This window comes from Salvelinus sp. IW2-2015, unplaced genomic scaffold, assembly GCF_002910315.2.
Source record: "Salvelinus sp. IW2-2015 unplaced genomic scaffold, ASM291031v2 Un_scaffold2291, whole genome shotgun sequence".
Classification (NCBI taxonomy): Eukaryota; Metazoa; Chordata; class Actinopteri; order Salmoniformes; family Salmonidae; genus Salvelinus; species Salvelinus sp. IW2-2015.
Window position 1 is genome coordinate 60,925 of NW_019943617.1, and position 16,012 is coordinate 76,936.

The window sequence follows — 16,012 nt, forward strand, 5'->3', positions numbered from 1 at the left end:
ACGTATGGGTCACCAATAACTCATTCCACTACTGTTGAGAGCAGTAGAGAGATGGACTCATGTCCTCAGATTCATCACAGAGCATTAGGAGGAATATAATCGCAGAGCATTAGGGGAACTATGTAGTCACAGAGCATTAGGGGAACTATGTAGTCACAGAGCATTAGGGGAACTATGTAGTCACATTAGGGAACATTGTAGGACTTAGACTATGTAGTCACAGAGCATTAGAACGGATGTAGTCACATAGCATTAGGACTATGTAGTCAACAGAGCATTAGGGGAACTATGTAGTCACAGAGCATTAGAAATAGTCACAGAGCATTAGGACTATGTAGTCACAGAGCATTAGGACTATGTAGTCACAGAGCATTAGAACTAGGTAGTCACAGAGCATAGGAACTATGTAGTCACAGAGCATTAGAACCTATGTAGTCACAGTAGCATTAGGGGAACTATGTAAGTCACAGAGCATTAGGGGAACTATGTAGTCAAGAGCATTAGAACTATTAGTCACAGAGCATTAGGACTATTGTCACGAGCATTAGGACTATGTAGTACGACTAGACTATGTATACATAGCATTAGGACTATGTAGTCACAGAGCATTAGACTATTAGTCACAGAGCATTAGGACTATGTAGTCACAGAGCATAGACTATGTAGTCACAAGCATAACTATAGTCAAGAGCTTAGGACATTGCACAAGCATAGACTATGTATCACAAGCATTAGACTAGGTAGCACAGAGCATTAGGACTATTTAGTCACAGAGCATTAGACTATGTAGTCACAGAGCATTAGGACTATGTAGTCACAGAGCATTAGACTATGTAGTCACAGACATTAGGAACTATGTAGTCACAGAGCATTAGGACTATGTAGTCACAGAGCCATTAGAGACTATGTAGTCACAGAGCATTAGGACTATGTAGTCACAGAGCATTAGAACTATGTAGTCACAGATCATTAGACTATGTAGTCACAGAGCATTAGGACTATGTAGTCACAGAGCATTAGACTATGTATCACAGCATTAGACTATGTAGTCACAGAGGCATTAGGGAACTATGTAGTCACAGAGCATTAGGACTATGTAGTCACAAGATTATGACGTATTAGTCACAGAGATTAAACTATTAGTCACAGAGCATAGGACTATGTAGTCACGAGGCATTAGACTATGTAGTCACAGAGCAATTAGAACTATGTAGTCACAGAGCATTAGGACTATGTAGTCAACTAGACTATTAGCAGATAGAATTCTAACTATGTAGTCACAGGAGCATTAGGACATGTAGTCACGAGCATAGGGGACTATGTAGTCACAGAGCATTAGGACTATGTAGTCAACAGAGCATTAGGGCGAACTATGTAGTCACAGCAGCATTTAACGACTATGTGTCACAGAGCCATTACGGGAACTATGTAGTTCACAGAGGCATTTAGGGACTATGTAGTCACAGAAGCATTAGGGGAACTATGTAGTCACAGCAGCATTAAGACTATGTAGTCCACAGAGCATTAGAACTATGTAGTTCACAGAGCATTAGGGAACTATGTAGTCACAGAGACATTAGGACTATGTAGTCACAGAGCATTAAGGGAAACTATGTAGTTCACAGAGCATAAGGACTAATGTAGTCACAGAGCATTGAGGGGGAACTATGTAGTCACAGAGCATTGAAGGACGATGTAGTCACAGAGCATTTAGAAACTATGTTAGTCACAGAGCATTAGGACTATGTAGTCCACAGAGCATTAGGACTATGTAGTCACAAGCATTAGGACTATGTAGTCACAGAGCATTAGGACTATGTAGTCACAGAGCATTCAGGACTATGTAGTCACAAGAGCATTAGGGGAACTATGTAGTCACAGAGCATTAGGGGAACTATGTAGTCACCAGAGAATTAAGGGGAACTATTAGTGCACAGAGCATTGAGGACTATGTAGTCACAGAGCATTGGACTATGTAGTCACAGAGCATTAGGCACTATGTAGTCCCAGAGCATTAGGGGAACTATGTAGTCACAGAGCATTAGGGAACTATTGTAGTTCACAGAGCATTAGAACTATGTAGTCACAGAGCATTACAGAATTAGTATCGACAGAGCATTAGTAACTATTAGTCACAGAGCATTGGGAACTATGTAGTCACAGAGCATTTAGGAACTATGTAGTCACAGAGCATTAGGAACGTATGTAGTCCACAGCTAGGACATTTTAAGAGGACTATGTTAGTCACATAGCATTTAGGGAACTATGTTAGTCACATACATTAGAAACATGATAGTCACAGAGCATTAGGGAACTATGTAGTCACAGAGCATTAGACATGTGTCACAGTAGCATTAGGACTATGTAGTCACAAGCATTCACGAACTATGTAGTCTACAGAGTTGCATTAGAACTATGTTCACAAGCATTAGACTATGTAGGTCACAGAGCATTAGAAATGTTAGTCACAGAGCATTAGGACCTATTAGTCATAGTCATCAGACTATAGTCCAGAGCATTGGGGACTATGTAGTCACAGAGCATTAGGACTTATGTAGTCACAGAAGCATTAGAACTATGTAGGTCACCATAGCATCTAGACCTATGTAGTCACCAGCAAGCATAGGACTATGTAGTCACAGAGCTAGACATTGGTAAGAGTAGCTATGTAGTCACAGGCTTAGGACTCCATGTAGTCAACAGAGCATTAGGACTACTAGTATAGTCACAGAGCATTAGGACTATGTCAGTCCACAGAGCATTAGGACTATGTAGTCACAGAGCATTAGACTATGTAGTCACAGAGCATTTAGGGCTATGTACAGGTCACAGAGCATTAGGACTATTAGTCACAGAGATTAGCAACTATGTAGTCACAGAGATAGAACATTGAGTCACAGACTATTAGTGCGAGCAACTATGAGTACAGAAGCAAGAGCCATGAGATTGTAGTCAGCAGAGCATTAGGACTATGTAGTCACAGAGCATTTAGGGACTATGTAGTCACAGAGCATAGGACTATGTAGTCACAGAGCATTAGGGAACTATGTATCACAGAGCATTAGGACTATGTAGTCACAGAGCATTAGAACTATGTATCACAGAGCATTAGAACTATGTAGCAACAGAGCCATTAGAAACTATGTAGTCAAGAGCATTAGAACTATGTAGTCACAGAGCATTAGGGACTCATGTAGTCACAGAGCATTAGGACTCATGTAGTCACGAGCATTAGGATGTGGTAGTCACAGAGCATTAAATATATGTTAGGACTATAAACTGTATTATTGAACAGTTTTTGTTGACTGTTATTCTTTGTCTGTCTCTCTCACTCTTCTCCTCTCGCTCTCTCTCTCTGTGTCTCTCTTCTCTCTCTGTTTCTCTCTCTCTGTCTCTCTACTCTTCTCTGTCTGTCTCTCCTCTCTCTGTTCTCTCTCTCTCTGTGTTTCTCTCTCTCTCTCTCTCTCTCTCTCTGTCTCTCAGGGAGAGGAAGGGAAAGCGAGAGGGGAGAGGAAGGGAAAGCGAGAGGGGAGAGGAAGGGAAAGCGAGAGGGGAGAGGAAGGGAAAGATATAAAGAGGGGGAGGGAGATGACTGGTGATTGGCTCGCCAACAATTATACCTTTTCTAATGAACAGTGATTATTCATTGATTGATCCGTTGATATATTAAATCCATTGATTGATCCGTTCTTATATTAAATCCATTGATTGAAAAGCTAGTGAGCCCCTCCTCTCCCCCTTCCCTCGCAGATATGACTTTGTGGAGGTGGAGGACATGTCAGAGACCAGTACTATTGTCTGGGGGAGATGGTGTGGTCAGAGAGTCCCCCCTCGTCTTACCTCCAAAACCAACACCCTCAAAGTCTCCTTCAAGTCAGACGACTACTTCGTGGCCAAGCCTGGCTTCAAACTCCACTTTTCTCTACAGGTGAGTGAACRTCGGGATCTGACTGCATCTCATTCCACAAAGGTGTTGAAACGTAAAGACCCAAAGCTGGTGTTATAACGGCCAATGAATCTCTTATGTCATCCTTATGACAGTCTAATGTAGTCTGTATGACAGAGGGTTCAAGTATGGTGCTACCAAAATCCTTCCTGAGGTAACAAGCTGTGGGAATTAGATGACTAAACCCACTAACGTCTGTTTCCTTTGTAAGACTTCTAACTTGACAAAAGAGGAGGGAGAGGTGGAGGGAGACTGAGTATGTACTCTTTATAAAGCCCAGTCTGGATCAGAAGATTGGCTACGTCAGTAGTTGAATAGTGGAGGAGGATTTAGATGTGTAGATGTTCCCTTGGCTTTCAGACACATTACATTACTGAAGAGAGCAAGAGGTTTTTTATTTTGCCCTCTAAAGCATTTGACTTTAAACACACATTATCTCATACCACTCTGCACTCCTCTCCATTCTAAAATATCCTGAAAGTCTCTCTCACCTCTCTCTCTCTCCTCTCCATCTCTCCTCCCCCCTCACCTCTCTCTCTCCTCTCCATCTCTCCTCCCCCCTCATCTCTCTCCCGTCTCTTTCGCCTGGAGAGGTCGGCATATGTCCGTTATTATTCCTTCTCCACAGTGCCTCATGTTGTCCTTTTGTTCTTTGTTATTCCTTTGTCCTTGTGTGTAGCTGCCTGCTTTGTGTCCTCAGCACAGTGACACCCTGTGCGTGGGGGCGGGTGTGCGTGTGAGAAACCAACACACTTTCCCAGACAGGGAAGCTGCCATTAGATTGGCCTCCCAGTACCCACACACTTTCCCCTCCACCACCTCTAGGGCTGTAAGAGGCTTCATTTAACAGCTCTAATTTGTTCTGCCCTGCTGTATAGATAAGGTGGAGGAGGGAGAGAGAGAGGAAGGTAGAGAACAGGTGTCTCAGATCCTATCATGCTGACAGCTGATAACTCCTAAGGAACAAAGAGAGGGAGTTTGAGGAGAGAGAGAGAGAGAGAGAGAGCGAAGAGGGAGTTACGAGCGAGAGAGAGTCTAGTTCCTCCAAATCAGTCATTTGTCATCACAACCACAACACAACCACAGTACAACCAGGACGCAACCACAATACAACCATTACTCATCCATAATGCAACCATAACACATCCACAAACACAAAACAACATAACCACAATACAACCATAACCACAAAACAACCGTGCTTCTACACCTGCATTGCTTGCTGTTTGGGGTTTTAGCCTGGGTTTCTGTACAGCACTTTGAGATGTCAGCTGATGTAAGAAGGGCTATATAAATACATTTGATTTGATAACAAAACCACAATACGTCTTCTGCTTTAGCCCAAAACCTTCATTCGAAAAGTATTAAGACCCCTGGACTTTTTCCACATTTTGTTGTTACAGACCTAATTCTCTAAATAAATAAAAACATCCTCAAAATCGATCTAACCAACGATAGCCCATAAAACAAAGCCATAAAATGTTTTGGCTAATGATTACTTAAATATGTTTAATAAAACAATACCGTGTAATTTAACATAATTATTCAGACCATATCAGAACACTCAGAAAAAGTAGCTCAGGATGTGGCAGGATCCGTCTTTCCATCATGATCATCCTTAGAAGGTCAAATTAAATTCATTGAGACATTTGATTTGGAAAGTGCACCAACACCTGTCTAATATAAGTAGTCCCACAAAGTTGACAGTGGCATGTCAGAGCTATAATTCCTAAGCTCATGTGTGATTGATGCAAATGTTCGCAAGAGCTTCCTGAGACAGGATTATGTCGAGGCACAGATCCGGGGAAGGGGTTCAAAAAAATGTCTGCATCCTTAGAAGGTCCCCCCAAGAACACAGTGGCCCGCATTTATTCTTACAATGTGAAGAAGTTTGGAACGCAACCAAGCTCCTTCTTAGAGCTGGCACACCTCGTCACAACTGAGCAAGGTGGGAGAAGCACATTGGTCAGGGAGGTGACAAAGACCCGAAATGGTCACTCATGACTGAGCTTCCAGAGTTCCTGTGTGGAGGATGGGAGATCCAGAAGGACGACCATCTCTTGCCCGCAGCTTCACCAATCAGGCTATATGGCAAAGAGTGGCGCAGATGGAAGCCACTCCTCAGTAAAAGGCACATGACAGCCTGCTTGGAGTTTGCCAAAAGGCACCTAAAGACTCTCAGACAATGAGAAACAAGATTCTCTKGTCTGATGAAACCAAGATTGAACTCTTTGGCCTGAATGCCAAGCGTCACATCTGGAGGAAACCTGGCATCATCCCTACGGTGAAGCATGGTGGTGGCAGCATCATGTTGTGGGGATTTTTTTCAGCGGTAGGGACTCGAAGACTAGTCAGAATTGAGGAAAAGATGATCGGAGCAAAGTACAGAGAGACCATTGATGAAAACCTGCTCCCACCAGGACAACAACCCTAAGCACACAGCCAAGACAACGCAGAAGTGGATTCGGGACAAGACTCTGAATGTTCTTGAGTGGCCCAGCCAGAGCACGGACTTGAACCTCTTCGAACATCTCTGGAGAGATCTGAAAATAGCTGTGCAGCAACGCTCCCCATCCAACCTGACAGAGCTTGAGAGTATCTGCAGAGGAGAATGGGAGAAACTCCCCAAATACAGGTGTGCCAAGCTTGTAGTGTCATACCCAAGACTCGAGGCTTTAATCGCTGCCAAAGGTGCTTCAACAAAGTACTGAGTAAAGGGTCTGAATACTTATGTAAATGTCATATTTCAAATATTATGGGCTATTTCCATTATGGAGTATTGTGTGTAGATTGATGATGGGGGAAAAAATTCATCAATTTTGGAAAAAGGCTGTAACGCAAGAAAATGTGGAAAAAGTCAAGAGGTCTGAATACGTTCCGAATGCACTGTTCACACACATGTACACGCACATGCACATGCACACGCATACACAACAACACMATGCAATAACATGACCATGACTGAATGCTGTAGTGCTTTTCTTAACGAGGAATCCTCTAGAACCAGTGATTCAGGCTCAGTGAATTTAGGCTCCTGAGTGGCGCAGCAGTCTAAGGCACTGCATCTCAGTGCTAGAGGTGTTACTACAGACACCCTGGTTCGATTCCAGGCTGTCTCACAACCGGCCGTGATTGGGAGTCTCATAGGTTGGCGCGCAATTGGCCCAGCATTGTCCGGGTTTGGCTGGTGTAGGCAGTCATTGTAAAWAATACTTTTTTTCTTAACTGACTTGCTTAGATAAAACAATTGTGGAGTTCCTCTGAACAGCAGATCCATCCAGGCAGGAATATGATCCAGGAACTCTACTCTGTTCCCGGAGACTCCCAGATGTTGCCAGGCTCTGCAGCTAYTCTGGAACCCATTGAGGTTTTCCCATAAATACATAAATAGATATTCCCAGAAACCAACACTGTCTGTGGCAAAGCGATACCATTAATCTCCTACAGAAAGAACATGTCTGAGAGGAAGTGTTACAGACACATTATTAGTAGCAGGTGCATGGAAACACAAGTCAATTATGGCAATACACRTTTTTATTGCAATATCTCTTATTTGTTGTTTCACCCTGAAAGCACTACTTCCCTTCTTACCCTGTGACCATCTGAAAACGTTTCTACCCAGGAGGACCTAGTCTAATCTGCCACGACTCTCCCAGCTACCAGACATGGTTTCGTGTCCCTGTTGACCTGCTCTCTTAAGGCACTGTAAACTGTTCTYCCTATTAAAAGTCCCAGGTGCGYGTGTGGCTTTAGCCCAGCTGTCCCTGCATTCCCCTCTGAAGCACAGGACTGTGGGACAGTTTACTGAATCTGACGGCTTATTGCCTAATAMGGTCAGATGCTAACTGAGATACACATCTGGGGCTGCTGCAGGGGCCACACACACACACACTACTCATGTATGAGCCTCATAGCAATGAGGAAGTCGAAGCTCAATACCCCAGCTGTGTRTGAAGTCAGAGGGRTTCCTGTCAAAACACAGTGTGTATCTGTGGGTTGCACACGAGAAACGGATGCTATAAAACAAAATATTAGTCACTAAACTTTTTAAGTCATCTCTGATTTCATATGACACACCCACACATACATTCAAAGGCTCAGGCATAATATAGACACACACACACACACACACACAGCATGCACAAATACAGTATAACACACACACATGCATTTGCAGACTCATACATAACATGAACACACACACACACACACACACACAGAGTACACATAGTTTTTAAGTGGGTTCAGACTGCATGTTATGCAGATGTATAGTTGTTCCCTCAGGTTCACTATGAACTTAACAGAGCTGAAGTAAACAGGCTCTATGAACTGCAGAGTGTGTTTTTAGGAGAGCCTTTACCCATTACATAGAATATCAACCAGCGGCAGTTGCACATSTGCAAGGGGTGTGTTCACAAGTCACTTTTCACAAACAGTGAGTGTGGTATCTCTCCTCTACATAGAGCACTTCATCTCTCTGTGTCTGATGAAGGGGTCTGTGAGGAGGACAGGGCCCAGATTCACAAAACCTTCTTAAGAACACATTTCTTCTTAACTGTTATTTTGTTCTTCACTATAGACTTATGAATAAAGTTAAGTTGTTATTCCTCAAATTTATTGGAAATRTTCTTGCGTTATTTCTTATGTTTCTCCTTAAGCCAACAGTTAAGAAGGAATTACATTCTTGAAAATTAAGCTTTTGGATTTGTTCTTGCAGATGTTCTTAATCCAAGAATTGGCAATTACTTGGTTAAAACTCGGGCAGTGAGAGAAAAAGCTCGTGAGAAAGAAATTGAAGCTGGTTAATTTCAACTCTCACAAACCGTTTCAATCTGCAAGTTTTCATGTACATTGATTACTTTAAACACCAATAACTTGTTTTTAGACCGAAAGATATTTGCACGAATGTTTGTAAGAAAAATTCAAAATCTAAAGTGATCTTTTATAGGTGAGGGTAGAATTGCCACTTACGAACCGATCTTTATGAACTCTCTATACAAATTGTAAGCATTTCTCTTCTTAAGAAGCTTCTTAAACCGTTAAGGATTCAGACCCTTTTTTTTTCTAATTTTCGCCTAAAAGGACATACCCAAAATCTAACGCCTGTAGCTCAGGACCTGAAGCAAGGATATGCATAATCATGATCCCTTTGAAAAGAAATACTTTGAAGTTTGTGGAAATGTTAAAATTAATGTCGAAGAATTTAACTTCTTCTAAGGGAGGGGGGCAGGCATTCGAAATTTTGAGATGAAATGCATGCCCAAATTAAACTGCCTGCTTTTGGTCCCAGAATATATGATTAGCCAGGATAATAAATGGTAGAATTTGGATAGAAAAACACTCTAAAGTTTTCCAAAAACTGTTAAATAATGTCTGTGAGTATAACAGAACTGAAATTGGCAGGTGAAAAATCTGAGAAAAATCCATTCAGGAAGTATTTCTTTTTTTGGTTTTGTAGTTTTCTATTCAATGCCATTACAGTATCCATTAACTTAGGACTCAAATTGCAATTTCTATGCCTTCCACTAGATGTCAACAGTCCTTTAGAAATTGTTTCAGGCTTGTATCTCTGAAAAACTGAGGAAGTAGAGAGATGTTCGTTATGAGTGGACCCTAAAGTGTCACAAGAAGCTTTTCAAATGCGCGAGGACCGTGAGAGTGCCTTTTCTTGTTTACCTTTTAAATTGACAACGTTATTGTCCGCTTGAAATATTATCTGATTCTTTGGCTAAAAAACCTAACCTGAGGATGGTGAATGAATTAAACATTCGCGGTTTGAACATGAGTTTTCTATGGAAGCTTTAGCGGTATACAATATTAGATGTTTTTCTGATCTGCCCTGTTTTGACTCCAGCGAGAGACTATTGAGCCTGTGGATCTTTATTCCTGAGAGAAGACAAATGGAGCGATGTTACAAGGAAACTGAGGTTTTTGGACTATAAAGAGACTTTATCGAACAAAAGGAACATTTAACTTGAGTAGAGATGAGTATGTCTGCTGAGTGCAACCATATGAAGATCATCAAAGGTAAGGGATTCATTTTATCTCTATTTCTGACTTGTGTAACTGTTCTACTTGGCTGGTTACTGTTTGTAATTAATTGTTTAGTGGGCTATGTTCTCAAATAATCGTAAGGTATGCTTTCGCCGTAAAGCATTTTTTAAATCTGACACCGTGGCTGGATTCACAAGAAGTTCATCTTTAAACATATATAAAATATGTTTTGTTTTCTGAATTCTTATAATGAGTATTTCTGTATTTGAATTTGGCGCCCAGCAGTTTCACTGGCTGTTGAAGAGGTGGGACGCTAATGTCTCACGTACCCAAGAGAGGATAACACATTAGATCTGGTAAAATATAATAATGAAATGCAAGCGAAAGGCCACAATGTATTATTCCAGTTTGGGTGCAATTTAGATTTCGGCCTCTAGACAGCAGAAGTGTATGTGCAAAGTTTTAGACTGATCCAATGAACCATTGCAGTTCTGTTCAAAATGTTGTATCAAGTCTGCCCAAATGTGCCTAATTGGTTTATTGATACATTTTCAAGTTCATAACTGTGCACTCTCCTCAAACAATATAATATAGCATTATTTCACTGTAATAGCTACTGTAAATTGGACAGTGCAGTTAGATTAATAATAATTTAAGCGTTCTGCCCATATCAGATATGTCTATGTCCTGGGAAATGTTCTTGTTACTTCCAACCTCATGCTAATCACATTAGCGCACTTTAGCTCAACTGTCCCATGGGGGGAGGCGGGGGGTCACAGATCCCGTAGAGGTTAAGTTATTGTGTAAGAAGTGTTGTGTGAATCTGGGCCCAAGAGAGGAACACTGCTCAACCATTAGGGACTGTCTGTGAACCTTTCTCAGCAGCTTTGTGACAAACTCCCATTAGCACAATGTTAGACAGATGAATGCTAATCCAACACAGACAGACAAGTCCTGACCAGCCCCCGATACCATCACCTGGAATTCAACCAGGGATTATCCTGATGTTCTGACAGGAGTTATGTAAACGCACCAGAATAACCCAAATCCCACTCCTTCATTCTCTCTCTCCTTCCTTCCTCCAGGATGATTCTCTTCCTACAGCATCGAAGACTAACTGGGAGGCTGTGACCCTGATGGTGAGTTGGACATGCAAGCATGCTCAACACAAACACACACACACACACCTACCTGTGTTTGAACCTCACAGCCCTTTTGTCAGACCCCCTAACCCTCCTGATCAGCAGCAGGAGAAACTCCTGGTCCCAGCCTGGAGACAGATAGAGGGCTCTAGTGCCCAGTCGTTAGGCTGATTTTAAAAGGTCAAGGTTGTCCCCTGACCTTTGTAAACCTTTCACATGCACAGTCAGAGGGCAGCTCAGATACTGGTGCTGAGCATTCCATAGACTCACACACAGACAGACACACTAGAAGGCTCTCAAAGACTAAAGAAGACCTTGTGTCCCTGCTCAGAACTTTTGACCCCCTCCTCCTTCTCCACCCCTCATCCAGGAGGACAGTCTGTCAGTGTTGGCTCCAGCGGTGACTGATGTTCCTCTGACAGCAGCAGCGTTGGACCAGACCATAGCATCCTTCAACACAGTGGAGCAGCTACTCCGCCACCTCAACCCTGGCAGCTGGAGACAGGACCTGGACAGCTTGTACAGAGGACGGCCATGTACAGACCCCGGGCCTACCAGCCCAGCAGACAAACAAGAGTAATAACATACTGGACACACACACAGACACAAACACACACACAACACACACACACACACACACACACACACACACACAACACCCACACACACACACACCACACACACACACACACAGGTGCTTACACACACAAAGAAAAACCATTTCAAAGGAGTACATATTGTGGTCTGTGCTTCAGTGAAGGGAGCCGTTTCTTAGTCAGCCAGTAGAAAACCTTCAAGGTGACCTTGGGAAAATGAGAGAAGGTAAATGTTCTCCCAGCTCTTTAGAGAGACTGGGGCTTCACGGCGAGCGTGTGTGTGTTTGTTGGTGTGTGTGTAGTGGGGGGAAGATGTGTGAGGTTTCTCTGTTGCTGCTTGTTGTAGTTGGTCAAAGGTTCACGTGTATCTTTCCTCCCTCTCAGAGACAACACATGTGATGTGTCAAACACTGTGTTCAACAGACTGGACCAGACACAACACTATGTTCAACAGACTGGACCAGACACATCACTGTGTTCAACAGACTGACCAGACACATCACAAATTTGTTCAACAGACTGGACCAGACCACATCACATCACTGTGTTCAACAGACTGGACCAGACACATCACAACACTGTTTAACAGACTGGACCAGACACATCACTGTGTTCAACATACTGGACCAGGCACATCACTGTGTTCAACAGACTGGACCAGGCACATCACTACACTGTGTTCAACAGACTGGACCAGAACATCACTACACTGTGTTCAACAGACTGGACCAGGCACATCACTGTGTTCAACAGACTGGACCAGGCAATCACTGTGTTCAACAGACTGGACCAGGCACATCACTGTGTTCAACAGACTGGACCAGACACATCACTGTGTTCAACAGACTGGACCAGACACATCACTGTGTTCAACAGACTGGACCAGACACATCACTGTGTTCAACAGACTGGACCAGACACATCACTGTGTTCAACAGACTGGACCAGACACATCACTGTGTTCACACAGACTGGACCAGACACATCACTACACTGTGTTCAACAGACTTAACCAGATACATCACTACACTGTGTTACAGACTGGACCAGACACATCACTGTGTTCAACGACTGGACCAGACATCACTACACTGTGTTCAACAGGCTGGACCAAGACACATCACTGTGTTCAACAGACTGGACCAGACACATCACTGTGTTCAACAGACTGGACCAGACACATCACTGTGTTCAACAGACTGGACAGACACATCACTACACTGTGTTCAACAGACTTAACCAGATACATCACTACACGTGTTCACAGACTGGACCAGACACATCACTGTGTTCAACAGACTGGACAGACACATCACTACACTGTGTTCAACAGGCTGGACCAGACACATCACTGTGTTCAACAGACTGGACCAGACACATGACTGTGTTACAGACTGGACCAGAACACATGACTGTGTTCAACAGACTGGACCCGACGCATCACTGTGTTAAACAGACTGGACCAGCACCATCACTGTGTTAAACAGACTTAACCAGATACGTCACTACACTATGTTAAACAGACTGACCAGACACATGACTGTGTTAAACAGACTGGACCAGACACATCACTGTGTTAAACAGACTTAACCAGATACGTCACTACACTGTGTTCAACAGACTGGACCAGACACATCACATCACTGTGTTCAACAGACTGGACCAGACACATCACTACAACTGTGTTCAACAGGCTGGACCAGACGCATCACTGTGTTCAACAGGCTGGACCAGACACATCACTGTGTTCAACAGACTGGACCAGACACATCACTACTGTGTTCAACAGGCTGGACCATACGCATCACTGTGTTCAACAGGCTGGACCAGACACATCACTGTGTTAAACAGACTGGACCAGACACTCACTGTGTTAAACACTGAACCAGACACATCACTGTGTTAAACAGACTGGACCAGACACATCACTGTGTTAACCAGACTGGACCAGACACATCACTGTGTTAAACATACTGGACCAGACACATCACTGTGTTAAACATACTGGACCAGACACATCACTACACAGTGTTCAACAGACTGGACCAGACACATGACTGTGTTCAACAGGCTGGACCAGACACTCACTGTGTTAAACATACTGGACCAGACACATCACTACAACGTGTTCAACAGACTGGACCAGACACATCACTGTGTTCAACAGACTGGACCAGACACATGACTGTGTTCAACAGACTGGACCAGACACATCACTGTGTTCAACACAACTGGACCAGACGAATCACTGTGTTCAACAGACTGGACCAGACACATGACTGTGTTATTAAACAGACTGGACCAGACACATCACTACACAGTGTTCAACAGACTGGACAGACACATCACTGTGTTAAACAGACTGGACCAGACACATGACTGTGTTAAACAGACTGGACCAGACACATCACTGTGTTCAACAGACTGGACCAGACACATCACTGTGTTCAACAGACTGGACCAGACACATCACTGTGTTCAACAGACTGGACCAGACACATCACTGTGTTCACAGACTGGACCAGACACATCACATCACTGTGTTCAACGACTGGACCAGACACATCACATCACTGTGTTCAACAGACTGGACCAGACACATCACTGTTTTCAACAGACTTACCAGATACATCACTTGTTCAACAGACTGGACCAGACACATCACTGTGTTAACAGACTTAACCAGATACATCACTACACTGTTTTCAACAGACTGGACCAGACACATCACTGTGTTCAACAGCTGGACCAGACACATCACTGTGTTCAACAGACTGGACCAGACACATACTGTGTTCAACAGGCTGGACCAGACAACTCACATCACTGTGTTCAACAGGCTGGACCAGACACATCACATCACTGTGTTCACAGACTGGACCAGACACATACTACACTGTGTTAACAGACTGGACCAGACACATCACATCACTGTGTTCAACAGGCTGGACCACACACATCACATCACTGCGTTCAACAGACTGACCAGACACATCACTGTGTTCAACAGACTGGACCAGACACATCACTACACTGTGTTCACACGACTTAAAGATCATCACTACACTGTGTTCAACAGACTGGACCAGACACATCACTACACTGTGTTCAACAGGCTGGACCAGACACATCACTGTGTTCAACAGACTGGACCAGACACATGACTGTGTTAAACAGACTGGACCAGACACATGACTGTGTTCAACAGACTGGACCAGACACATGACTGTGTTCAACAGACTGGACCGACGCATCACTGTGTTAAACAGACTGGACCAGACACATCACTGTGTTAAACAGACTTAACCAGATACGTCACTACACTATGTTCAACAGACTGGACCAGACACATGACTGTGTTAAACAGACTGGACGCAGACACATGACTGTGTAACGACTGATCAGAACATGATGTTTAACAGACTGGACCAGACACATCACTGTGTTAAACATACTGGACCAGACACATCACTACACAGTGTTCAACAGACTGGACCAGACACATGACTGTGTTCAACAGGCTGGACAGACACATCACTGTGTTAAACATACTGGACCAGACACATCACTACACAGTGTTCAACAGACTGGACCAGACACATCACTGTGTTCACAGACTGGACCAGACACATGACTGTGTTCAACAGACTGGACCAGACACATCACTGTGTTCAACACACTGGACCAGACGCATCACTGTGTTCAACAGACTGGACCAGAACACATGACTGTGTTATTAAAACAGACTGGACCAGACACATCACTAACACGTGTTCAACAGACTGGACCAGACACATCACTGTGTTAAACAGACTGGACCAGACACATGACTTGTGTTAAACAGACTGGACCAGACACATCACTGTGTTCAACAGACTGGACCAGACACATCACTGTGTTCAACAGACTGGACCAGACACATCACTGTGTTCAACAGACTGGACCAGACACATCACTGTGTTCAACAGACTGGACCAGACACATCACATCATGTGTTCAACAGACTGGACCAGACACATCACATCACTGTGTTCAACAGACTGGACCAGACACATCACTGTTCAACAGACTTAACCAGATACATCACTACACTGTTTTCAACAGACTGGACCAGACACATCACTGTGTTCAACAGGCTGGACCAGACACATCACTGTGTTCAACAGACTGGACCAGACACATCACTGTGTTCAACAGGCTGGACCAGACACATCACATCACTGTGTTCAACAGGCTGGACCAGACACATCACCACTGTGTTCAACAGACTGGACCAGACACATCATACACTGTGTTAAACAGACTGGACCAGACACATCACATCACTGTGTTCA

At 43.6% G+C, this 16,012-nt stretch overlaps 1 protein-coding gene across 1 annotated transcript in view; it reads left to right on the plus strand.

The window, feature by feature from the left end:
* Window positions 1–12,077, plus strand: part of LOC112073552 (platelet-derived growth factor D-like) — a 12,586-nt gene extending 509 nt beyond the window's left edge. The window contains 5 exon segments of the mRNA XM_070440190.1: window positions 3,751–3,928; window positions 11,026–11,079; window positions 11,453–11,606; window positions 11,609–11,658; window positions 12,063–12,077. Coding sequence (XP_070296291.1) covers window positions 3,751–3,928; window positions 11,026–11,079; window positions 11,453–11,606; window positions 11,609–11,658; window positions 12,063–12,077 — 451 coding nt within the window.
* Window positions 12,078–16,012: the final 3,935 nt, after the last annotated feature.